Raw genomic sequence first — 27,215 nt, forward strand, 5'->3', positions numbered from 1 at the left:
ACCCAGAAGCTCATTTTTAGTAGAAAGGGGATAGTTAGAACCCAAGTTATTTCTGTCCAACCGAAAGCCTTCTGGTTGGCTTGAGAGAAGAAGCCAGCAGCCAGTCTTAATGGTAGGGACTTATGTGATGCTGTGTTAGTATAAACCCATACACTGGAGGCCTAATCCTAAAGCCACCTGTGTGTTTTTAGTGATGTTGAACTGAAAACTAAAATCTATCCATAGGACTTCCCGTGACCTCCTGTTTTAGAGAAATGGCAATGGTTAACAAGCTACCATTGCAAGAAATAGTTGACTCTGAAGTTGCTTGACTTCATCCAGAGTGACACAGAGTGACATTTTTCAACAGGCACTCCCACTTTATAAATGACACCGTGATTTTTTTCTCAAGTGATTGAACACAACACACAATGCAGAACTCGACAGAAACCCCTAAGGAGACGCTTCTCTCTTACTGCACCACTGCCAATAGAATTAAAAGGTTAAAGAAGTCCTCAGATGTGTCAGACCATTTTTTTGGGTGGGGTAAGGATTGTATAATTGGAAGCATCAGTCAGGCTTTTAATTGCATGGTTGTTAGAGGAAAGGGCAATGATTTGAGTTTATAGAAACAGAATTGTATTGTTCTATTGGTAATACTCTGAGGCCTGATTATTGCTGTATCTTTCTCACTAAGTTACTTTAAAAAGTTCTGCATATATGAAATTGTGGCAAATGCATAAACTGTGCCTTATTGATTTTTGTTGACATTTTACATGTTTCTTACACATTTTTACCCTCCATTTGGAAACTGTCAGCTTGGCACATGGTACTGGATAATAAGAGCAAATGAAGTGAATGCAGCAATCTTTCTGACTATTAAAAGCAGAATTAGCCCAGCCTCCGCTTGGTTTCAAATCTATCTCCAGTGGATGATTTGCCTTTTCCTCCATTGTAGTTTCAAGACAAGAAGTGGAAAAATAAAAATCTCTTAGTGTTATTTCCTCTGTTAATAACGCCAGGGATGATGAAAATGCTTCCGAAGAGATGTTACTTGGAAACAGATGGTAAATTTGGATCATCTCAGAGCTCAGCATCAGTATGGAAGCCAGTGGAGGTCCTGTCCTCTGTCCCACACTTACATCATCTAGCTGCCTTAGAGAAGGCCACTAAATTGCTTTTATTGATGACAAAAGCTACAGTCAGTCTTAGTACAGCTAGCGTGTTCAGATAGTGAGCTTCATCTGCTGCCGTGCTGTCAGAGAACCACGAGACAGCACAGCATTCACCGTGAGCTGGACTTCATTCCGGCTTCTTCAAGCCAGCTTAGCCAGGAGGCGAATGTGAGATGAGTTTCTCATGTACTCAGAGTTTTTGTGTATTAAAAATTATAGCATGATGCAAAAAAAAAAAAAAATGCATTGACTTATTTTCATGACTGGATGTCGTTGTGCTTTGGGGATAACAGGCAGGCATTGCTTTCTCTTATTGCTGTTTGATTAAAAGGTGCCACTACAGTATTGACTTGATAATCTCACCAGGTACTCGTGCAGAGCAAAAGAAGAAACCATATTTTATGGCTCACAAATTGATTTACATAAACCAAACAATCTGCTGGTTGTTTGAATGCAGAATGTTCTATTTTGCTTCTTGGCCACAGGGGCAACAATCTCGCATTGTTGATGCCAGAATTCTGCTTTTCATGCATTCACTCTGAAATGACAATAGACTTCAGCCTCTCAGTGTTTAGATCTGCTTCATTTGGAAATCTTTTAAGTAGTAATAATAATGTTTTGAGGAAATTGAGTGGAACACTGAATTATTCTCTGATACCTTAGTTCAAACTGTGCAAGGCTGAAGAAGCTGAAAATCAATGCACTTTTAAAGTCATTAGAGATCATAAGTGAAATAAGTCTGTTGCTTTAGCTAACCTTTTAGTGTGCTGTGGTTTTATTATAAAATCAGCCTGAATCTGCATTAATTTCACAGTCTTTTTCTCTAAGAAGCCCAAGGGTGCGTGATGAATAAAATGTAAATTTGAGAAGGCAGTGTTTTTATTAGTGAAAAGGGCAATGAGCCATGTAGTTGAAGCAGTGACCTGCATGGTAGCCAAGGCTGGTACAAGAAGCAGGAACAGGCACTACAGAGTCTAGTTCTTTTACAGCACAAGAAAAAATAGGCATGGAAAGTTTCACTCATCTCCCGGCAGATATTCAGAGAAATGTACATTGTCTAGTGTATATTAGACTTAAGGTCAAATCTTTGATACGTTTCAGAAATTGACAAGTCTCAAAAGTCTTGAAGATTTTATGCAAATAAATGACAATGCACATTTTTTACATTTTATAGCAGTATTGAATATTCTCGGAGTAATGGAGCATTTGTTTTTATTAAAATTAAAAATTACTAAATAGTTTGTAACAGATTTGGTATGTTTGTATTTGCATAGCAACAATTTATATTTATACATACATATATATATATATATATTTTTTTTTTTTTTTTTTTTAAACTACCTGGAAGGGATTTAGATACATTTGTTTGCTGACATTTTGAGCTCTTGAAATTTATTTGCTAATTTGCCCTTGGTGTGAGGATTTTCTTATTTGCCCCTTCAAAAATCAATGATAAAATTTGAAATACAAAGCCTTCATGTGTGGATGCCCTCAGTAAAGATCACCAGTCAAGGAGAAAATGGAAAATAGCAACTTTTTATTTTAGAAAATGCAAACTAGATCTTGCTGATTTCAAACCCTGTGGCTAAAAACAGTACCCAACTTCCTCCCCTAGTTTCCATTTAAAAAATAAACTAATAAATAAATAAATCTTTCTGCTTTGGTCAGATTAGCAAGTCAGCACTGTGAATAAAAAGCAAAATAAGATAAAACCAAAGAGAGAAGTTGTTTTATTTTTATGTACTACTGAGAACAGTGTCGTCTTGTGGCAGTTCTCGTAGACTGTGTTGGTTTAACAAGCGTCCAACCCTTTTGTCTTGTTGTTTTTTGTCTTTCCTGCTCCCTGTCCCCTTGTTTCCCACAGGCTGTGCGTTTGTCACATTTTCTACAAGGGCAATGGCACAGAATGCAATCAAAGCCATGCATCAGTCTCAGACCATGGAGGTACTGTATCATCTGCCCTTTCTTTGTTTTCTTTGTGCAAATGATGGGGAATGGTAAAGCAATTCTCTCCTGTGTGGATTGTTCACATGACAATCACAGATGTAAACTTTCACCATCTCAGTTTTCATTCATTCATTCTCATTCTCTCCTCCTCTCTCTCTCTTTCTCTATGCATTTTTCCCCTAATGACTTGAAATGCATTTAGTAAAACCTTCCACTTGCTCTCCAGTTATCTCTTTGAGCCTTTTATTGCAGTGGCACGGGTCCTGCGATGTAAAATTGTGAGCACTTGAAGCCAAGTGTCATTCCGGACCTAAAGGATCAAATACATTCCCCACCCCAGGGTCGGTGTGGATGAAACAGTAACAGCCTCCCACCCCAAATTACTGCTTGCCCTGTGCTAAGTCCCAGGGTTCGTTCTTTTATACAGGGTCAAGTTATCTTCCATCTAGTCAAACAGCCTTGTGGTTTTGCATCAAGATTGTTGGAGAAAGTTAATATTTATCCCACTGCATTTAACATTGAAAATGCAAATTTGGAAAATAGGCTTTGTCTCCTTCCTAAAAAAAAAAAAAAAAACAAAAAAAAACAAAGAGAGCAATAACCAAGAAACATAATAAAGGCTCCATTGTGGTCTCCTAATGAGAGATCATGGCTGTAGGAGAAGGTAAATGCCCTGGTGTGGATGTACACCTACGAACCTAGATAGATGGCTCTGTACTTGTAGTCTGTGATTTGGGTCATGGCCTTTCAGAATTTTGCACAAAAGCATTCCAAGAGTGATATGCCGTTACTTCTTCTGTATTGTCTGATAGAATCATTTGGGAGTGCATGTTCTGCTGTATTATGTATACTGTATATTTGTGTATGGGTGATCTTTTCTGGAGGTGGCCTTGTGGTGTTATCTGAAGCCATGTTTTCACATTTTGAAAAAAGAATATTTTCAATTTTATTTAATATGCAAAAAACTTTTTTCTTGATTGAGCTTCTGTTTCTCCCCCCCCCCCCCATTTTCTTGGGGTTTTATTTTTTGTTTGTTTTTGTTTGTTTTTTTGCAATGCTGCCTCTCCCAAAGCATGCTGGGAGCTAAGTGATCATTATACGTCATGTTTTGTGGCAACTCTTTTATAGTGAATCGAAAGGTGGGTGCAGAGGGGGGAAGGAGTGTGCATGGCATTGTCATTCAGTGTTTACTGTACTTTTCTGACTTGTGATACCAGCATTGCAAAGCCTATTGTCTTTTTCGAACATTGATCTTGACTTTGATATTCCTAACATATCTTATATAATCACTGTGTTTTCCTTTCAGTGCAATGCATTTTTAAGACACTCACAACCCCCTACCTGACGGCAAGCTCAGGTGAAAATCGGGCATGATAGGAGATAATGAGCAGGATTTGGAATGTCTAGGAGGCTAATCTGGTCTGACACGCAGTGACACATGTGATGATGTTTTGCTTCCCTCTTTCTGTTACCGCGGCTGCTCCATTCCTGTGGATTAGCCTGATTTCCAGCCACATTTTAATCTGCAATTCAGTTTGAAGATTAAAATGAAAGTGCTGTTAGAAGCAAAAAAAAAAAAAAAAAAAAGTCTTTACTTGTATTTATCTTCCATATACGCGTTTCATTCTTATTTTTATTTCTTGTAATTTAGTGATTTGTACCCAAATTGGTCTCACCTGAGATAATTTGGAACCTCAATTCTTCAGTGTTTCCGTTAGAACCATTGCGATCCCCATCCCTTCCCTTGGAGCCCCCCAGTAATGCTCAGAGAGCCACGGAGAGCCCACGGGAGACCATGTAACCCTGTGTTCCTGTAGGAGGAGGACTCAGGACCATAAAGCAGAACTGGGCATGAACCAGGCTGAGAAACAGTAGGTTCCCATCATGGAAAGAGTTGGTTTGACCACTGGGGCATATTTATTCCTAAGCCCTTGATCCTTGATTATTAATATCTCTATTATTTAAAAACCAAATTTGGTGTACTTGTTTTTAAAACCAGACATTCATGCTTATACAGAGGGGCCCTCTGACACTTAAATGTCTTGTTTAGTTTTTTTTAATTGGCATTTAAATAGGAGGTTATACATTATGCCGTCACATTATAATTGTTTGACTAACGTTGTTTATTTTTTAGCTAATTACATTATTTCCGGGACTCTGGCATGTGTCTTTAACCAAGATGTATTACCTAATTCACAATGACGTGAATGTTGAAAGAACAAGGTCTTAAAAACAATTAATTTTATATCGTGCCTTTTATTTCTCCACTTGCCTTCACTCTATCCCTGCCCCGTGTTTCATGGTTTAAGAAATTATTTTTTAAGCTATAATCATTGGCCTAATTTTCTGCTTTTATATCATTTTTTACTATTTAAGGAAGAAAAAAATAGATGTTCTGTTAGGAGAGATGCTATAATTTGTTATGGAACAAATTTGATGGAACAGTGACAACCCTTTTCCATGCAAAACCCCCTCTCTACGTAATCTTCAAAGTATGTTGCTCTCTTTTAAGTGAAGTACTGAAACATGGAACAGATACAGAAAAATGAATTACAAATTTTTTTTAAATGATGGAAATACTATTTTTGTGCAATTTACTGACATTTAACATTCTGTACCATGACTCGGCCTACCAGAGCAGAAGACCAATAGGCTGGAAGTTTAACACTGACATATTCATCTCATTTTTCTCACTTTTTTTATTAACAGACATGATATCCTCATGTATTCAGAACTGCACCCCAATAACTACTCAAGGTGATAAGGAAAAAAATAAATGCATTTGTTTTCCAGAAAAGAGCAACATGACCCAAAGGGAATGGAACAGAGAATCTCATTTAAATAGGAATATAACATTTCTGAGAGGAGAGAGAGAGAGAGAGAGAGGTCTATTATCATGCTGAGTTTCAATAAAAGTTTTTATTTTAATCACTTGGGTAGAATTACTTCTTTATACCTCAGCAAAATTGAACAGCTTTAATTGTGATGAAATGTGTAGGCAAGCCACACAAAGGAGAAGAAGAGGCTGGGGAAGGAGGTGGAGACTTCTGCTGAGTTACTTACCAAGTGGCAAATGTTGCAAAGGTGCTTTGGAAAGGAGGTCTTCGTGCTTGGAGTGTTAGGCCCTTATTATCCCTGATGATTTTATCTAGCTCAGGAGTGAATTCTGTGACCTTTGGCCATTTCTTTCTCACTACCCCTACTCCTTGCCTTTTAAAGGAAATTAAAACTGAAAGAAGCTGCTAGAATGGTGAGGTTCATTAGAGAAAGAAGCCAAGTGGACTCCTCCGTCTGCTGTTCACGGTCTATCTCCTTTGGCTAGAATGTGCTTCTGTTTTTTGGGTTTGCACCAGCTCCAGAGATGGCAGGTAGAGGGTAGAGCAGGTGTGCTGAGGGAAGAGGCCTCTCTGAAAACGTGAACGGTTACTTTGGAGAATGCCTGTGTTCTCTGAATATCTCCTGCCCTCATCCACATAACTAAAATGAAGCCCTTTTCCCTATGATTGCTGGGTCGCTAGGATTTTCACAATCCCAAAGTTCACAGGTACATAACTGAAAATGGGAAAGAGTAAAAGATAAATGAATGAGAGACGTGGGAAAGAGTAAAAGATAAATGAATGAGAGATGTGGCCATTCCCATTACAGATTGTCCCTTTTGTCCTCTATCCATCTGTGGACACGGTCAGACACACAAAGCCAAGTCTGTCTTTAAGACGAGCAAACCGTGAAGCTCAATTACAGAACCTTGGAAGGGTCTGTTGTCGGTAAGGAGGTCCTGCAAGGTTGAAGGAAGACACAGGAAGAGAGAAGGAGAGGCAGTTACTAATCAGAACAAGAAAGCAAGTGACTTCACCGACCACCAGATCCCCCAAAGAAACCACTGGCAGTATCTGGAATTTTCTGTTGATGGTACTGTTCAGAGAAGAAGAAGGAATATCAAACCATTTTAAACCATTTCAGCCCATTCCATGTGCTCCAGCCTAGTGCAGAAAGGTAGCTCCGGTGCTGAGTGTCATGAGCGGATTCCGCCAGCCTGTAACCCCCTCTCCACTTTCCAATGTGTCTGACCACAGGGCTGCTCTTCACCTATCGTGGTGAAGTTTGCTGACACTCAGAAGGACAAAGAGCAAAGGCGCCTCCAGCAGCAGCTCGCTCAGCAGATGCAGCAGCTCAACACTGCCACCTGGGGGAACCTGACGGGGCTGGGCGGACTGACCCCGCAGTATCTGGCGGTAAGTGCTGGGCAATACCAGTGTGGTCCTCACCCGCGGAAACTCTGCAAACTGACTTTTCCCCTCCCTGTGCTGAGGCATTCGTTTTCAGTACATTTTCAATCTCAGGGAATTATTGAAATCAACATTGATGCAGGATATTTTTCCAAGTTAGAATGATTCTGTTAAGAACAGGACTATTTGAATTCCTGCCTGATGTAGGCTGAGCAAAGTCCCACAGGTTAAACTTCTAACCCGTGTTTGAAAGGTACCCCAACGCCCTGAGTTAGAAGATATGCAGCTGATGATGTCACGAGAGGGAGGCCACTGGGCTGGCGGGCTCATCCCTGTCAGGTCAGGGTCTGCCGCAGCAGGACATCAGGTGAAATCTCCCAGAACTTCCGTTCCACGATCCTGGCTTTTCGCAGTGGAACTGAGTGGATGAAATCAAGTGTTTCTTACTTCATCTATTTGAAACCAACAAAATTCTATTATATTTCAAGCCCCAACAGACCCAGTTCTTTCAGCCATTCCTAACATCTCATGGTGTCTGAACTTGAGCTTTCTGGTTGTTTTACTCATGCTCTGTTTCACTTTGTCAGTGTCTTTATTGAAACACAGTGACCAGAATTTAAGACAGTCCCCACAGCGAGATCTGACCAGGACAGAGTAGTAACCCCTAGTCTGTACTTGAGGGTGTCTGACTGGAGCTTGAGAGCGGCATTTGTAGTAACCATGGCAGATGTGGGCTGGAAGGCAGCCAGTACTCCAAAGATTTTATTTCTATTTGAATTACTGCTAAATTGTGCTCTTCTACCCCATTTTTCTGCTTTGGAACATAAGTGTTGGACCTCACATTTATTAATATAATTTCATATTATGGGTTTGGGCCTTTTATTCCAGCCTCAGAGAGGGGTGTGTGTGTGTGTGTGTGTGTACCCTACATGTACTGGGTCCTCATTCTGTCATTTTACATTTTAACTATCCCTCTTGGGATCCTGTCACCCATTAGCTTTACTTTGTAGCAGAAGTTGTGCTATTGCATCAAATTATCCTCCCTATTCCACCTTGGAAGGTGAGATTATCCAGCTTGTAGGACAGATGAGGAAAGGGAGACTCAAAGACGTTACATGACACTACCCAGAATCAACCAGCTGCTAGTGGCCGATGGGGCTTCAGCCCTGCGTGTCCCGCTGGCTGGCCATACCGCCTCTTTGAGGACTCTGGGTGCTGCTGTGGGTCACCTTCATCTTTTTAGCTGCCCCACCCCCAGTGCCCAGTGGGGTCTGGTATATAATAACTCTTCAGTACATATTTGATGAATGAATGAGAAGCATCCTTTTCCTGTCTTCCTCTGTGCTGTTAGCAAAAGCGTTGGCTCAAGTTCCCATCACTTTCTGTCCATTTCTCTACCTTGTCCATGAAGATACCATGAGAGATTTTGTCAGCTGTCTTGCTAAAATCTATATTTGCTCTGCCATTTTTTTCTGACTTACCAGTCTAAAAATTGCTTTTAAAAAAGAAATGAGTCTAGCTTGACATTTGTTTTCCACAAATGTATGCTGCTCAGATGCTCACAGACGATTCTGTGTACCAGAATTTTTGTCCGAGGCTGACATCATGCTCATTCACCTTCCTGTACTTTCTAAGAGTCCGGCTTCCCCCAGCCACCATTTCTGAAAACTGAGACACATGTCCACTCTGTCTTCTAGCACATCCCCTGTGCCCCCACGGCTCACAGAAATCTCTGGCACATGTTTCTGGGACCACATCTGCAAATTGTTTGTGTACGTGAAGGAGAGTAAATCTCAGCCTCATTTATAGAAACATGTTGTTAGAAGCTCTCACTACGTTTCCCTCTGCCATGGGTGATTCTTTCTTGGCCATGTTTGTTCTACTCCCTTTCAGCTGAAAAGCCCTTTCTCTCAAAGAGCCCTTAGCTACCTTGAGTGGTAGATGCTGACCCTGGCTCACCAGAGGTTGGTTATCCATGGCAATAATCCTGGGTGGTGGTTTAATGACACTCCAGGTATTTCCACTTACCTCAGTAAGTGTTTTTAACTTCTCTAAACATCTTCAAGGCTAGCTTAATTTTTAAAATTTTCAAAACGAATATGAGGAAGACGTTGGAGTTGATAAGTGCAAGAGAATGAGAAACCCAACAGATGAAACCAAAATAAGGCCTTACTATTACAATGGACAGTCCCTAGCTTTTCCCACCCCCTCTTCCCCGCTCTCTTCCTCTTTCTGTGTGTGTGAGAGTATGTGTGTGGGCAAGGAATGGAGAGGAATGACTCAACACAGACTTTTCTTGGTTTTAGTACCTGATAGTATGAAGTCCCATAATATCATTGTACCTGAGGCTTGAGTTGAATCAGCCAAGGGTCCCCAACCCCTGGGCTGAGTACCGGTACCAGCCCACAGCCTGTGAGGAACCGGACTGCCCAGCAGGAGGGGAGCGGCAGGGGAGTAAGCATTACTGCCTGAGTCCCACCTCCCATCAGGTCATTAGCAGCCTCAGAATCTCCTAGGAGCACGAACCTGTTCTAAAGTACACATGCCAAGGGGTCTAGGTTACGTGCTTCTTATGAGAATCTAATGCCCGATGAGCTGAGGTGGAGCAGTTTCATCTCAAAACCTTCCCCTCAACCCCTGGTCTGTGGGAAAACTGTCTTCCACGAAACTTATCCCCGGTGCCAAAAAGGTTGGGGACTGCTGGAATCAGCCACTGATAATTCCACACTGCTTGGTGCTGTTACCTCAATTAGGATCCATTTTCGAGCCATATCCATGTGTAGGGTTTTTCGTATCAAACTGGAAAGACCTGGACTTCCCCAGAGGAACAGTGTTCTAGCTTGTTTCACAGAGCCTCAAATCAATTCTGAAAGCTTTTTTTTTTTTTTTTTTTTTTGAGACAGTCTCGCTCTGTTGCCCAGGTTGGAGTGCTGTGGCACCATCTCTTCTTACTGCAGCCTCCGTCTCCCAGGCTCAAGCAATTCTCATGCCTCAGCCTCCTAAGAAGCTGAGATTACAGGCATGTGCAACCACACCTGGCTAATTTTTGTAATTTAACTGGAGATGGGGGTTTCGCCATGTTGGCCAGGCTAGTCTCGAACTCCTAACCTCAAGTGATCCCCCGCATCTTGGCCTCCCAAAGTCCTGGGATTACAGATGTGCGCCACCACACCTGGCTCTGAAAGCTGTTTTTAAAATAGTGAATTAATCTTGTTCTTCCTAAGTACATAGTGTGACAACAATATTTCAGTAATAAATGTGGTAAATCTGTGTTTCTGGTATCCATGTACATTTGAATATAGGAGATAACTGTATGCTTGGCGCCACTGCTAACTCTATCTGTACTGGTGTACCTTACCAAATAGAAGATCCGTAAGTTCAGCCCAACACTCAGTCTTTCACCTAAGTTAACCTGCGGTTCAGCTGAGTTGGACAAGTCCAGCAGCACCCTAGGGGCCCCATGCCTTTATCTCATGGCACCCACTCATTCTGCGTGGCAGGAAAAATGCAGCCCTGAAAGCACTAGTGGAAAATGCAGACTTCCTCGCAGGTATATTAATGTTTTTGAAGACTGACATTTACAATGCGTGACTTCAACGCACACAGCACCAGATAGTTCTAAGTTTTGACGAGCTGTATGTTTCACTCTGCAGCGAGGACTTTTAAAACGACTGCCCATTTGCTTGGTCATGTAGTGGTGGCTGCAGCTGTACAGCTGTGAATAGATGCATTCATGTTCGTAGTTACCATGATGATCTTTATGTTGGCACCATGTGCCAACATAAAGTCAGTGAACCCATGTGCTTCTGATGAAGGATGAAGAAAGCTGAACGGTGCTGGAAAGTAGAAGAGAGGGAGGGAATGGACCCTGATTGACAGAGATGAGTTATGGTAACTGCTAGACTACAGAGAGAAATAATTAGTCACGCTATGTTGGTTTCAATAGATTTAACACCTGGTTGTTAAAAAGAGTAAATTGATTAATTGTTTTAAGGCAGCAGTGTTAGTGAGTTTCCCCAGTGTCTATGTTTCTTAATAGAGATTAGACATGAATATGGATTTACAGCCGCAGCTCTGGGGACCTTCAGTCCATCAATAGGCAATAGCAGCCAACCCTGTAAATGCAAAGTAAACTGAATTTGTCCCCAGTTTAATGAGGGCGTTACTTTGCTCTCACCTTCTCCACCTAGCCCTGACTTTGTCCTTGTGCACTCATCTGCAGCTCCTGCAGCAGGCCACCTCCTCCAGCAACCTGGGCGCGTTCAGCGGCATCCAACAGATGGCAGGTAAGTCAGGAAGCACGCCTCTCTTTTTGACTATGCCATTGTCAGAATTTGGGGTTGGTTCCGAGGACAAAGAAGAAGCAGGGGAAGAGAACCAAGAATGGTGATCAGACTTGTTAGCTTTGTGTCTGGTGTTAACGTTGGAACCGCCTGCTCTGAAGTGTCTCTGCTACCTCTTAGATTACCCACCCACCTTCACTGTGCATGACAGCTATAGAATGAAGGGGCTGAGAAATCCTGCTTGGCATCTATATCAACAAATGACTAGTCATTTGTTGTTTTTATAAATAAGATTGATTACTGGGGGCTTTCCATCCAGATTCCTATATCTAGGGCAGCCAAATGATTGACACCCCTCTAAAATTTTAATAATAGACAGTCAATAAAAATGTTCTGACCTCCGTAATGAAACCCAGGATTGCAGGCCTATCTTTGATGCGGTTTGCAGCCCCTTGATAACGACAGACAATTAACAGGGTGGCTTTTTTACTATAGTGCCCCAGTTGACAGAATCGTGCATCAGAAGCTTTTATGTGAAAGTAGAATCTTTGTTCTCGAGAAAATCAAAGTGTGACTGCATTTGAAAGCCAGCTTGTTGAAGGATCCTTCTTCTAATGAGCTGCGCCAGTAGTAACTGAGGTGCGGTGATTAGCGAAAGGTCACTCCTGCCGTGCCACCTTCCGTGCCGATTTCCCTACCTAACACGAGGCCAGGGAAGGCAGCAAGTGCGATAAATCAGAACACAGGTGCCCATTAACCTGCCGTGAGGAATGGTCAGAGAGCCTTTTCCTTGTTTCATTCCAAAAAGGTGGGGGGAGAGGGCAAGGAGAAGAACAGGTTTTTGGCATATTAGAACCAAGCATGGTTTGTTTTAACCAAGGACGCCCTGAATCAGTGCAATGAAACCTGCATGTGCAGAACGAAGCGTTTTTTCTTTGTCACCTTGAAAACTCCTTTTTTCCATATTGCTGTTTCATTTTTAAATATGTATCCTTGGGTTTTGTTTGTTTGTTTTTTCTTGTTTCACTTTGAATGAATCTGGAAAAACTTTCAAGGGGGCTTCTCCGTGGGTGTGGCGTGTGACTGGCAGCCCAGCCGTTGTGGCCCACGGCTCCTGGAAACTCATCAGCTGATGGTCTTCCTTGACCCGCAATAAAAACACTACTGAATTCATCGTTGGGCTTTAAATCCATCGGCACCGCCACCTGGTTCCGTTGTAACATAGCTTTTGGATTATTAGAAATAACACATAATTTGAAATGATAGTTAAATCATTCAGCAGCGTCTTTACGAATATGGTTCGGGAAGCTGGCCTTGGAGCTAAGAATCACATTGAATGGTTAATTTATTTTTAATTCTACGAAAGGAGCTGGAGAGAGATAAGTAAAATATTCAGGGGATTTTCTGTGTTTTAAAAGAGAAAACCTCCTGATTGCAAGCTCTAAAATAAATGCTAAGATTTGTCACACTTTCAGCCCATGGGAGATTTGCTTTTCTCGCATAGTATGGACTCCCCCGGATCTGAAATTAGGGGCTTTCCTTAGAGGTGGCCTCAGGCTTTTCTACTCCCACAGTAGAATTATGCAGAGAAGGTCACTGGGTCCTGAGGCTGCTGCCGAGCGTGGTGTCCCGGGTGCACAGCGTGCCCTGTCATCTTTCATTAGGATGTGTGTGCCTGTGCCGCACCAGCCGCAGGTCAGGATGCCAGCCCCTGCACGCTCTGCATGCTCATTTGAAAACTGAGGGTATCTGGGAGTCACCTTACAAGGTGCCGAGGAGCAGATGGCTAATTTAAAGGCAATCCGTATGTGCTCTGAGCCTCCCAAATTATCAATTTCTTGAATCCTCAATGTGTGAAATTCAGCACGCTGAGTCCACATAGGCTAGGAAATCAAACGCTGGACAGGCCATTCCCTACCATCATGTGGAGTATTCAGTGTCTTTGGAATATTCACAGTCTTCAAGGTGTAGCTGTCGGCTCCGTGAAGAATACCTTGCATTTATAGGGATCGTCAGGTCTCCTCTTTCTGAGTAGTTGAAGTATTATGGTTTGGAGTACTTTTTCCACCAGTGAAGAAAAGTTTATATGGCCTCTCCTACTCTCTTGTCTTGTCCCAGAAGTGGGGCTTACCTCTGCCCTTGCCATGAGTCTGTGCCCATGTTATGGAGTGATCATGGTGAATGGGCGATAGAGGTTCCTTCCTGGGAGAAGCTTTCCCAGCTCCCCCAAATGTGAGAGGGGCGCCTCTCTCCAGAATTCCCCAGAGCCCTTTGCTTCCTTCCCTCTGCCCTCACCTCCCTGGATGCTTCAGGATACTCTGTGGATACTCTTCGGTGCTCCAGGAGAGCATGACCCAGTGGCCGGCAGACTCGGCTCTCACCCCTCTAAGAGCTGCTTGTGAGTGTCCTCGAGTGGATGAGTGAATAGATTTCTAACTCAATAGACATAAATCCCCAGTGGAGCCTAAGTTAAATGCCCGGTTTTTAAATTAAGAAATATGACTTCAGCAATATGTATAGACCAAAGGAATGTTAAACTAATGATAGTATCTTTACAAATGAGTTGTTGAGGATTTGGGGATAGTTTGTATAACATAAAACATAACAAATACAATAGAAAGCATATGGTAGTGGGATTGAAGAAAGCCGAGAGGTTATTTATCCCAGACACCACCTGATGTTACAGTGCTTACTGAGTGACTGATACTGTGTCCTCCTTAGAGTGGGCGCATCAACAATTCACATGTAATTTTTCTGTATTACGTGGACATACGTATATATAATGATCTCTGCATCTAAAATTCAAGCAATCCAGCCTGGAATACTGTCACCAAAAAGCGAAAACCGATTTCAGAAACGAATAATACTTTGTTGTGAACAACCCTCAGAGCATCCCGGTGTGTCCTTCAGGAGATAAGGTTTATAGCTAGAGTGTAAAATGCCACATTTATATGGGTAAAACATTTTCAGTTTCAGGAGAAAATAAAACCAAAAAAAAAAGAGAAATTTGAGACAACTGGTTCCTAAGTCGTTGCATCCATAAAATTGAATGAGACATCAGCTGTACTTTCTTTCCCAAAAAATCTTACCATTTTCCCCTCAAACTAAAAATAACTTCAGGTGTGCTTTATCGTTTTTAGCAAAGAGAACCTTTACGAAATACTGAATTTAGAAGCAGAAAATGGATTAGGAACATACCTTGATAAACTGACGGCTTTTATATCTACTTTTTGTGCCTCCTTGGAGTTGGTTGGTTTTTATTTTCCCTCTTAAAATGTGTAATAAAAACTTGTCCATTTCTCACTCAGCAGTGATACTTGTTCCGTGAATTTCGGAAATCTCAGAAGCTTGGGGTCTGAGTTTGGGCTGAGAGCTTGGATTTTTCTTGAAAGAGAAAAGGAATAAGAGAAAGTGTCTTCTCTGCCTTTAATTTGTTTGTAACAACTATCAACTCCAAAGAGCATCACAGTGGAAAAACGAGGGGTAGTGCTTTACCATTTTGCTTTTAACAAAGCTCCTTTTACAAATCATGCAGCAATCCTCATAGCAAGCTGAGGACATGACTACCACTTTGTTACTACATTACAATTGGAAAAAGGGAAGATGAAAAGGTTAAATGAGTAATGTGAGACCACAGCAGTAGTCAGTGACCTAACAAGGATTAGGATATATAGAATTCCCTAATACATAACAACCTGATGAAGTAGGGACTGTAGCCCACTGCACGGCTGGGCAACTGAGGCTTAAAGAGGTTAGCAGACTTGTCCGAAGGCACTAAGCTAGTAGGTGGCAGGACCAAGCTTCAGGTCCAGTTCACCGATGCAAACCCAGGCTGGCAAACCGTGCTCTGTGTCTCACCCCTTCGAGTGTGTTTACGGCCCCCACACTGTTAGGAAGCACTTCAGAGACGGCGGTTACAGGAAAGCCGCCTCCCTCCATCCTGGAAAACATCTCAAGTTTATCACGAGTGAGTTATTCTTTGTTAGGGGGAATTTTTTTTTCTAGGATAAACAATTGTTACTAAACCAATTACAGAGGTTGTGAAGGTGCGGTGGAAGTGTCTTTTGATGAACAGGAGGAAACGCCTTCGTTTCCATTCTGATTCTGAGTAAAGCAAGTAGTAATTCCCTTCCAGAATATCTGGTCTAAGTTTTGAAGGTAACAATAGAATTGTAGAGTGCAAATATTTGCTTAAAACCGTGAAGCAGCTCTTCTTTCATCAGCTTGAGATCTGTTCTCTTAGAAGACTGTCTTGGTGTCTGGCACAAGTGGAGAGGAGGGAAGACATTTCAAAAACAGTGTATCAGAGGTCTGAGAATGTCAAATTGGAGGCGCTCCTGGAGTTGTGAAGTGTGCTTGGTACATCCACAAAGACCCACGCAGAACTTGGTTCCTCCCCAAGCTGAGTCTCCAGCAGTCCGCACTGCAGACGCTTCCTGCGAATGTGCTAATAGGCCTTATGAGAACATTCTATAACCACCCATCTGTCACTTTTTAACAGACCTGATTGGCAAGCACTTGTAACAACTGACATCTGTTCATGCTTATTGATATGCAGATTTATGGTAATTGCTATGAACAATAAGACACAAAATTACCTAAGGTGAACATTAAATTAAATTTTCATGCCCTTCTCCTTATAAATATTTTTTTTTAAATCTTAAATTTCAAGTAGGCATATTGCGCATCTGTTTGGTACATAATTTCTTCATTTTGAGGAGGATTTTTTTCCCCAAGTATTGAATGAAAAGTTGAATCCCTGTATTCTCAACTTTCTTTGCCATCTTCATAGCCCGTTGTTAGAGTTCCTAAAACTTACTTAAATGTTTTGCATGTTCAGTCACTGGATTATTGCCCCTGATTCGAGAGGTGCCCATCTGAGCAGCGTGCTTCATAAAGTCAAATGCGGTTTTTCTTCTCCGAGAGGAACTATTTGCCAAGCGTGTGCCCGTGCCTCTCCGTCTGGTACCCTTTCAGGATGAGCGTGTGGGAGAAAGTGTGACTTGGGGTGCAGACTGAGGAGGCGCCTGGGAGAGGGGCTGAGACGGGGAAAGGACGGGGCACCCACATACCTCAGAAAAGAGAGAGCAACAGAGAGGAACCAGAAAGACGACTTCCAGATGAGCAGAAGTGAAGCCTGCTGTTAGCTCTGGGGAGGAATAAGGGGAGTTTCAGGAGAGGCCCCGCGCCCCATCCAGGAGCAGGCCTGTGCCTGACGCCTGTGTCCGAGAAGCCTGGTCAGGCTACGGAGGGAGAGGGAACCTCTGTCCTCACCCAGCTGCCCTGGCTGGTGTCTGCACATCAAGCCAGTGCCTTTCCCCAAAACCGCTTCTCCCTAACATAGGAGGGGAAGGCAGGCAGGAGAGATGACCACGTTCCAGGTGATGGCGCTGTGACTGTGGATCCATCTGTGGCGGGAGGAGCCAAGACATCAGCCACCGGGGATGTGCATCGTTGCCAGGGAAGGGCCCAGGAATACCAGGGCCAAGACAGTCCCCACTCTATTCTCACCTCAGGTTATTACTGTGGTGTGACACAGCGTGAGACGGTCAGTAGCGCCTATAAGATCGGTAGGTGCAGGGATGTCCATGGGACAGGATAGACAGAGAACACATGGGCCACGGCCTCTGCCCAGCTGAGTGGACAGAGGCTGCTCTGGGCGGGGGAAACGGTGCCCTCACTGCCCTCCAGCCTCGGTCCTGGTTGGAGTGAGATGCCCAGGAGGCAGGGGAAGTCCTAGGGGTCTCAAGGGCTATTCTCTGGGGCTTCCTGGCTCCAGCCTCCGCTGGGTCCTCCCCCATTGTCCCCTGTGCCCAGGAAGCTGCTACGACTAGAGGATCTCGGGCTCACCTGGCTGCTGCTTATGCTGGTGTGCGTGTGCGTGTGCGTGCCTGGGTGCAAGTGTGTGTGCATGTGTTCAGACTGGGAGGAGGCACTGTCTCCTGCATCCTCCCTCTTCTCTGTGTCCTCACTCCTCAGCTCTCATTTCTTCCTGGCCGTCCAAGTCACTGCTGCACCCCCGGGCTCTCATGCGGTGATTTTCCACTACCACTTGTATCTCTTTCAGATTGTCTAAAGAGGTCAGATGTTCTTCAACTGTTGAGGGTCTGTCACCAAAAACATTTTGCATGCACATCACACACATACTTTTTCATAAAATTTCAGAGAGTTTGCAGAGACCCTAAACCCTGTCAGGGACCTCTGCCTCAGAAGCACCAAGTTCAGGGGCCTGATGTGGGGTAGATGAAGAACACAACGAAGAGCACTGAAGCAGCAGCGGACGATGGTCTGTCTGGTCACTGAGGCAGCTAGAGCCAGTGGTCTGTAATATCTGGGATTCTGGGGATGAATGTAGAAGAAAATCACGTTAAGAAATTGGGCTAGGTGTGGCGGCTCACACCTGTAGTCCCTGCACTTTGGGAGGCAGAAGCAGGCAAGGATCTCTTGAGCCCAGGAGTTCCAGACCAGCCTGGACAACATAGCAAAACCCTTCTCTACAAAAATTAGCTGGGTGTGGTGGCAAGCACCTGTAGTCCCAGCTACTCAGGAGGCTGAGGTGGGAGAATCGTTTGAACCTGGGAGATGTTGGCTGCAGTGAGCCATAATTTCACTCCTGCCCTGGTGACATAGCAAGACCCTGTCTCAAAAAATATTTATGTGTGTTAATTGCCAAATTGATTGAGAGATCAAAATGTAGTACATAGTTAAGTCGTTAGTGGTTAAATAGTTAACCTAGTTCTTAGCTACAAATGAAGACAAGATCACAAGTTCATTCCCAGCCCTCTGGCATTCAGGCGGCATGCACGAAATTCGTATTGGCCCCAATGTTCTTGGACCCTGGGGCAGGGCGCGGCATTGCCTGGTGAAGCAGCACTAGACTGGAATCTGCCCTAGCTCTCACATCTGTTCAGACTGTGGTGGGGCGAGCAAGGCCATTCCCAGCGGATATGGGGACCTGGGGAGTGGAGTGAACTTCTGGGCCCCTGCCACATTGCCTTTCGAAACCCTGTGCTGGACCAGCCCTTTCCTTCCTCTTCCTCCCTCCCTATCCCTCCTTCCCTATCCCTTCTAAACTTCTCTCAGAGGCAAAGTTTAAGGAATAAAACGGATGCCAAAGCACAGGAGGAGAAGGAAGAGGAGGTCAGAAGAGCTCCAGATGGGTGCCGAGAGGGCAAAGGGTAGCTCGTGGGCAGGCCAGGCTGGCAGGGAGAGGACAGGCACCCAGGGAAAGGGCGGGGCTCTCCTTTCAGGAGCGACCCTTGGAGAATGGCTCATGGTGTTTTCACTTCTTCACGCCCGTTTCCTCTGTAACATGTACAAGAGTCACAGTGCCCACACCACGGGGACGTGTTAGGAACCCTAGTAGCAGGGCACACGTAAAGAACGGAGGAGCTTGCCTGGCATGCACTTTGTTCTTGCTTCTGTTGTCATCATCGTTTAAGACAGAATTATTGCAGTTATTAGTCTGAGAGCTGCTTTTTTGAGCTTAACTCTACCCTAGGCATTGTTGTTTGAGCTTTCTGTGTGTTGACCCATTTACTCTCTTAATCCTCAAGAGGTGGGTTCTACTTCAGTCACACTTTATAGTTGAAAACCCCAAGGTGCAAACAGGTAACTAGCTTGCTCCAGGTAACAGGCTGTCGGTAGGTGAGGCAGAGCCAGCTTTCAGCCCAGGTTGTGTGAGAGCAGGGCCTGAGCTCTTCTTGACCAGCCTGTACTGCCTTCGGGAGGTGGTGGTGATTGCTGCTGTTGTCCCTGGTGTCACCAGTAGAGCTTGTGTTCCAAGAAACGTGAGCAGGTAAGCTGCCCGCCTCACCTCTGGTATACAAGCACTTCTTTTTTCTTTAGGAGATGGGGTCTCTCTGTTGCCCAGGCTGGACTGGGCCCAAGTGATCCTTTAGCCTCAGCCTCCTGAGCAGCTGGAACTATAGGCACATGCTAGCACACCTGGCTCATGAGCACTTCGTTCTGAAAATAAGAGTAGGGAGGACCATGAAAGCCTCATGGGTCAGCACACAAGGACTAGGAGAGGGATAGGCTGGAAGGGATGACATCTCCTGCAGCTCCTCAGCTGGGCTGTTTTTTTCCTATGCTCCTCTACCATCCCCATCGAATCAAAGACTTAAAGGAGGATTTCATTCTGAATCTGGGCCTATTTCAAGAAACTGATGAACTGGCAGGATTTCTTCCCCACTCCCTGACATCTTCCTGCTCTGATATCCAGCAGTCTGCTCAGGTACATGGACTATCATGTTTTTTACTTTATCCTCAGTGTCTTGCACAGGGACTAGCCCATCATGACCACTCAGTAACTACTGCATGGATGGATGGATGGATGGATGGATGGATGGATGGATGGATGGGTTGGATGGATGGACGGACGGACAGACGGACAGATGGATGGATGGATGGATGGATGAGTAGATGATGGGTGAGTGAGTGGGTGGATAATGGATGGATGGGTGATGATGGATGGATGGTGAATGGATAGATGGGTGGATGATGGGTGGGTGGGCAGATGGATGGGTGAGTAGATGATGGATGGGGGGTGAATAATGGATGAGTGGGTGGGTGGATGCATGGTTGATGGACGATGGGTGGATAATGGGTGGGTGGATAATGGGTGGGTGGATGATGGATGGATGGGTGGGTCAGATATGTCCTGGAGGGGGACCCCCTGGCCTGAGCCTAGAATGGTGGCTCTGCTTGTCATTAATCAGTGCCAGATCATAGATGAATGTGGAGTAGATGATGAGTGGATGGGTGGATGGTGGGTGGATGATGGATGGCGTGGATGAAGGATGACTGTGTGGTGTTTGGATGATGGATGGAGGGGTGGGTGGATGACGGATGAGTGTGTGATAGGTGGATGATGGATGAGTGTGTGGGTGGGTGGATGATGGATGAGTGTGTGGTGGGTGGATGATGGATGGATGGGTGGGAGCATGATGGACGGAGGGGTGGGTGGATGATGGACGGATAAGTGGATGGGTGGATGGTGGATAGATGGTGGGTGAATGATGGATAGATGGATGGATGGGTGGGAGGATCCATACCACAATGAGGGATGGATGGATGTGTTGATGAAGGATGAGTGGCTGTGTGGATGATGGATGGATGGGTGGGAGGATAATGGATGGATGGGTGGGAGAATAATGGATGGATGGATGGGAGGATGGATGGATAGTTGGGTAGATATGTGGGTGGGTGGATGGATGGATGGTGGATGGACAAATGGGTGAATGATGGATGGATGGGTGGGGGGATGATGGATGGATGGGTGGATGATGGATGGGTGGGAGGGTAATGGATGAATGGGTGGGAGAATGGATGGATAGTTGGGTAGATATGTGGGTGGGTGGATGGATGGTGGATGGATGATGGATGGATGGGTGGGAGAATAATGGATGGATGGGTGGATGATAGGTGTGTGGATGGATGGATAGTTGGGTAGATATGTGGGTGGATGGATGGATGGTGGATGGATGATGGATGGATGGGTGGATGATAGGTGGGTGGATGGATGGATAGTTGGGTAGATATGTGGGTGGATGGATGAATGGATTGATGGTGGGTAGATGATGGATAGATGGGTGGGAGCATCTATCCCACAATGAGGGATGGATGGGTGTGTGGATGAGAGATGGATGGGTATGTGGATGATGGATGGGGTAGATGGATGATGGATAGGTGGGAGGATAATGGATCTGTGGATGGATAGTTAGGTGGATGGATGGATAGTTGGACGGATGGATGGGTGGGTGGGTGGATGGGTGGATGATGGCTATATGGATGGATGGATGGATGGATGGATGGATGGATGGATGGATGAGCAAATATGGATCCTCCTCCTCGATTGGTTCTGACTAACTTTTCTCTCCTTTGGTCCTCAGATCCCTCAGATGCTAGGGATCACAGTGTCCCCTCCTTTCCACTCTTCATCTAAGATTCCTTGACCCATAGTTTTTCCTTTCCTTGCAGTCTGGCTGTTGAGCAATGTTAGCCATGCCTCAGTGTGGTGCCTCAGAGACTCAGCCACCCGCCCTGGACTTCCCAGGCAGCAGCAGGGAAAGGCTTAGCAGAGTGTCAGAAACTCTGTTGGGTGGTAAAGTGTGTGGAGGGGAAATGTAGAGGAGGACACACAGGCCCTCAGCCCTGGATCCTAAAGGAGCGGGCAGTGGAGAGAACCTGAGTGCTGTCGGCTCAGTTCCAGGACCTTTAGTGAATGTCAGTGGATGAGAGAAGGACTAAACATGGGCGCTGTTAAGTATTTGCACAGTGGATTAGTTAATGATTGAGAGGAAACAGCCAATATTTGATGCTGTTGTAAATACCAACGAACTAATAAAGAATGGGGAAAACTAAAACCTTGGCTAGCTCTATATAGACAATACTCTTTAGAGCAATTTATGTAAATGTCAAAGTGTCTGTTACCCTGTTTGTCTCACACAGATTTGCTCATCACATACTATAAATATTCAACTGTGCGCGCGTGTGTGTCTGTTTACATGGACTTGAAAATGAGTAAGACAAAATTTTTGTCCTAAAGGAACTTGATATCTGGTTGGGAGGGCAAGAAATACATATGAATAGTGTCAACATAGGGTATGATGTGAGCCACAAAAGAGTTATAAACAACCATATAAAGAAACTTGCAGCTAACAAAAGCATGTGCATTAAATGTAAACCATATCTCCTTAGGAGGAGGCTATGGGATGGGGGCAGAAGGCTCTGCCCAGGCCCAGGAGGGTCTCCTCCTTGGCTGTGAGGCCTTGGCCAGGGACCTGATGTCTCTGACCCAAGTGGGCCAGCTGAGCCAGGCCATCAACACAGCTCCATCACTGAGGCTCCCACCTGGGAGGGACATATATGTCCTGGAAGGGGACCCGCTGGCCTCAGCCTACAGTGGGAGCTCCGCCTGTTGTTAATCGGTGCCAGATGCATATTGTAGGCTTTGATTTTGGTGCTAAGCTCTGTTCTTGTGTGCTCAGCCATATGTTGGTGGTGTGGTCTGGTCATGGTTCACGTTAGAGGAAGCACGCATCATGAGAGAGCCAGAGGGCACGGACAGACGTGCGTGAACGTACCTCACCCCTTGCGAGACCTCACACAGCCTTGGTGCTCCCTCACATTCAAGTCAAACATGCATTCGTGTGTTCGTAGGAAACAGAGCCCCTTGCTGGGACCATGTTGGTCTGCAGTAGGGCCAGGCAGCTTGTGTATTTCCTCCGTTTTCCCAAAGTAAAACTGAAAAATGAGACCAGGGCCTCTCAACACCCACGTTCTCATGAATATGGCACCGTGTGACCCTTGATGAGAGAAAACCAGGGAGTGCTTTCTTCCGATTGTGTTCACTTGATAAAGCAGGGTTGCCAGAAGTCTGCCCTTGTCTTGCAGAAATTCACAGGATTACACAGATACTTCTGTCCTGCTTTCAAGCATCCTTGTGAAATAAGTAAGTTTTGAAAAGCAGGTGCTTGGCTTTCAACCTAAGCCAAAAGGCCTGGATGTCTCGTGGAAGAAGATAGAGTATCACTTTGGACAAAATGTGAATCCATTTAGCAACCAAGACAGCAGGAACTTTTTTCTAAGTGGAAATGCACCCTGGTTGAGGAGGCCAGGGCAGAGGGTCAGAAGGGTGCTGTCTAGAGCACTCAGCAGCCAGGCACTGAGCTGCCCCCATGGCTGGGGGCTTACAGATGTATGTTGCTAGAACATTCTCTTTCCCTCCACCAACACCCCTACACACACATTACAGAAGCAGCTGTCAGGGCACTCTCCCTAAAGAAGACTAAATTTGCTCTGTAGATATTAAGTATCTGGACTTAAGACCGGAGAAGAAGGTAAAATTAAGTTGAAGTCCACCATCTTTCTATCTGCAGTTCCTCTATGCAGGGACAGAACCATTGTTTCATGCTTCTCACATGTGCAGTCTTCCAGTGAAGTGAATCACAGAAAAATAATTTGACCATTCAGAGAACCTTTGAACTGAGAGATGGAAGTGGCCTACAGGGAGAAAAGACAGTTAAACTAACTATCCAGTGCAGGCACCAGGGCTGAGCCTACCCCTAGATTGTTGCCCCAAATCTCTCGGCTAATCCCACTCTTATGTTCATGCTAATTTTCATTTCTATTTTTTTCATTATTTTCATGAGTCACACATTTATTCTAGTTAAAGTTCCTCTTTAAAATACAAATGCCTTTAAAAGGTAAATACAAATATTTTACAAATAAAACTATTAAGGTACAGCCATTTCTGTTCAGTCATTCTATTCATCAAATGTGAAATTTGAGCTCCCTATGGACACATTCTAGGGTTCATGCTTAAATCCGCAGAGAGAAGTTCAGTGGCAATAGCAATAACAAAAATAAAAGGTGACATTCACTGAGCACTTATATAGTGCCAGAGTCATTTGCTTTCATCATCTTCCTTAATCTGCACAACAACCCTTTGAGGTGGGGTTCAGTTAATGCTGCCACTCACTGTCAAGAAATAGATTAACAGGCTGAGAACCCATACCAGTTCAGCTTCCAATAAAATGTAGTTTCTTCTGGAATACCTCGTTTTGAGGGATTGAGTTTACCTTGAAGCCCTTCCTCCAGCTGTTGCCACATCTCACCATGTCTCGGCAGCTATGTCATAGAAGCTGCCAGTCCACAAGGCCCTACTCTGGCCGGTCAGCACCGAAATCTCTCCTCTTTTCCACTTATCTCCACAGCGTGGCAGGAGGGCCATGAGCTGAGAATACTGGTTAGCGAGGGAGAAGTACAGGCTCTGCCAGGGAGACCTGCGGGGTGGGATTCAGGAGCCCTTTCTGGGTATGTGGTCTCTAGGAAGAGCAATTGCATCAGAGAGAACTGAAGGAGAGGTAGCCTTGGAGGAGAGGGCTGGAGAACCCAGCTCCTACCCAGGCAGGTGACCATGCACAGGTCATCTGCTCTCATCATGTGTCCTGACGATTTGATGAGCCCTCTCTTGTTTGGAAACTGTAGAAGTGTGAGGCCTGTTGCTAAAAGTAGCTTTCTCTTCTCTCCACAGGCATGAATGCTTTACAGTTGCAGAACCTGGCGACGCTGGCTGCTGCTGCAGCTGCGGCCCAGACCTCAGCCACCAGCACCAATGCAAACCCTCTCTCCACCACGAGCAGCGCCCTGGGAGCCCTCACGAGTCCCGGTGAGTGAGAGGGTGCTCTTCCCTTGCAGGTGATGCAGCAGGAGTGGCAGGTAGGTCTGCGTGCCTCCAGATGCAAAGGGCGAGGCTAGACGTGTCCAGGATGGAGCCGGGAAACTAGACTGGGCCACTTTATGTCATTGGGTTATTTTATTTTTTAAAATGATCGAAGTTCGAATTTGTCTTTCATTGTCTATGGATAATATGAAAAAAAGTTTTCAGTGAGAGAATCCACCGTGCAAGCCGTTCTCTCACATTCACTCTGTTTTAAACACTAGTCCATTCAACACTAGTTAAGTTGTGACCACTATGAAGAGCCTCCGTCTCTTAATCTTTCTTTGTCCTGTCCTTTTTTTTAAAAAAAACAATGTAAGAATTCTCTTTCAAAATTCCTAATCATTCTCATGTTACATTTCACACCAACTCCATCCATCACACTTGATTTTAAAATCCACAGTCCAGCAAGGAACATCTTGGCTCATTCCTGGTCAGGCTCTGGGCTGTGTCATTTAAAGTCTTTTTTTCTTCACAAATTTTGTTGCCTTATTCAAAAGCAGACGCCAGTTGTCTTTTCATACAAGCCAGATAGAATGTGATTGCTTACATACCGTGATTTCGGGTTTTTCTTTTTTAAACTTAAAAAAGTCAAATATTTCATTGACTTTCCTTCTCTGAGTTTTCCAGGCCTTGATAGATGATCTCGCCTCCTTTTCTGTTACATGAAGGAGACGGCCTGGACAGTCTCCAAGCTTCCTTCTAACTTTCAAAATCCCGTGACCCTCTATCAGCTGGTGCCCCAAAGATTAGCTAAGTGTTGGAAAAACTTGAATGAAAAAATAGCATGTGTGTTTTCAGGAAGCACACATCGAAAGCTACAGCCCGCTCCACACTGGCTGTTTTAGGGCTTTTGACTTGAGGGACGAATGAGGCACATTCCTAGAACCGGCAGTTCTCGACAGAGCAGTCGCCCTCCGTCTCTGCGTAAAACATTACGTATCTAAGACGTTTCACCCGGAGGACGGTTTTGAGAGAGCAGTCTGAGAGATGTTTAGGAGAAGCTGGTGGATTTCCCCATAATGTGCTGAAATCTCACGGCAGGTGTATTGAGTTCACTGCGTACAGTGTCTTCAAAAACATACCGTTACTGTATGAGGGCCTCATCTTATATAATAACACTATTCCTGAAAAATCAACTTTATCACCCTTAATTTCAGGAAATTAAGTGATAGCTTCAGTGCAACACATCAACTTAGTAAATCCTGTAATGATCCCTTTTGAGAAATAAACATTTTTAACATGATGGATTTCCCCTTTATAAAAATAAGTCCTTTAAAAAAAATGAAAATTCGACCCTCTCAACTTAGATTTCATAAATCAGATTAAAATGTATTTTCTTAAGTGGGATTTTTTTTCTCCCCTGTGAGCACTATGATTACCCCAAAATAGCACAGAGTACTGTGAATGCATTGTGGTGCATCTTCAGTCCGAAGGAGGCTTGTTAGTTTAAGAAGTCAAATGCAGAAGCAGCTGTCAGCTGATCAGTGTAGATAATGTAACTCAAAAATCGTATCCCGGGAAGTGCTGTGTGGTGTGAGCAGGACGGACGCGCTGCCGACCTCCATGAGCCCTTCAGTCCATCAGAGACTTGGACAAGAAGCAAAGCAATGAGTGAAAGAGCCGTGACAGAATCCCACTGAAAAAGGGGGCAGGGGACTGGAGGAGGTGACCCCTCTCTCAAAAGGCGACCTTTGAGCAGAGACCTGAGTTCCGTAATGGAAGCCATGGCATGTGTTGAGGCAGAGGACAGAGCCAGTGGGCGGGGGAGAGCAGAGTGGGGGCTCCAGGGCGGACCGCGTCCGTTCCAGCCGACGTTGGGAGGAATGTGAGCTTGTTGCAACTTTCTTAAAATGTGGGCTACTCAGATGGCCTAGGTGTTGGTGGGAAAGGAATTTTAAACATAGGTGACTATTCTCAGTTTTTTCCTGAGACCACAGTGAAGGAAAATGTGTTGTGAGATGAGCCTTCCTCCCTGCTGCATGAAAGCCACACCAGCGCCGCGTCCTTGCCTTAACTGCTCTGGAACAGGCTTCCTGCCCTTCAGAACGCACCGCTCACTTAGGTGTCACTGAGAGTGATTTTTCTTTTCTCTACTGAGGAATGCTTTGCATAATAACTGAAAGTATTTTATTAGAATCCTGAAGTGCAGCAGCGGCAGTGATTGAAATCTACATTTCAATTATTTTTCTTAAGTGTAACTAAAAAATCTGGTGTTTAAGTGAAAGTAAATTATTTGTCTAATTTCCATCAGGGACTTTTTCAAAGTCACAGAAAATGTGGTTAGTAGAATTCATGAATCTCCGCTTCATCAAGGCAATTTCCTAGAAAGTAAAAGGGGTTGAAAGCCATTCCCAAGGCCATTGCCATTATTTACTTT

General features: G+C 44.6%; 1 protein-coding gene across 23 annotated transcripts in view; it reads left to right on the top strand.

The window, feature by feature from the left end:
• Positions 1–27,215, top strand: part of CELF2 (CUGBP Elav-like family member 2) — an 866,615-nt gene that overhangs the window by 794,771 nt on the left and 44,629 nt on the right. For 21 of the 23 annotated variants that reach the window (XM_073018718.1, XM_008002231.3, XM_008002236.3 and 18 more), the window contains 4 exons: positions 3,019–3,098; positions 7,175–7,333; positions 11,550–11,613; positions 24,650–24,784. In XM_073018718.1, the coding sequence (XP_072874819.1) occupies positions 3,019–3,098; positions 7,175–7,333; positions 11,550–11,613; positions 24,650–24,784 (438 nt within the window). The remainder of the gene's footprint in view (positions 1–3,018; positions 3,099–7,174; positions 7,334–11,549; positions 11,614–24,649; positions 24,785–27,215) is intronic. The other 2 variants (XM_037983464.2, XM_037983467.2) reach the window with 1 other exon arrangement.

Source organism: Chlorocebus sabaeus, chromosome 9 (genome assembly GCF_047675955.1).
Source record: "Chlorocebus sabaeus isolate Y175 chromosome 9, mChlSab1.0.hap1, whole genome shotgun sequence".
NCBI classification, from domain to species: domain Eukaryota; kingdom Metazoa; phylum Chordata; class Mammalia; order Primates; family Cercopithecidae; genus Chlorocebus; species Chlorocebus sabaeus.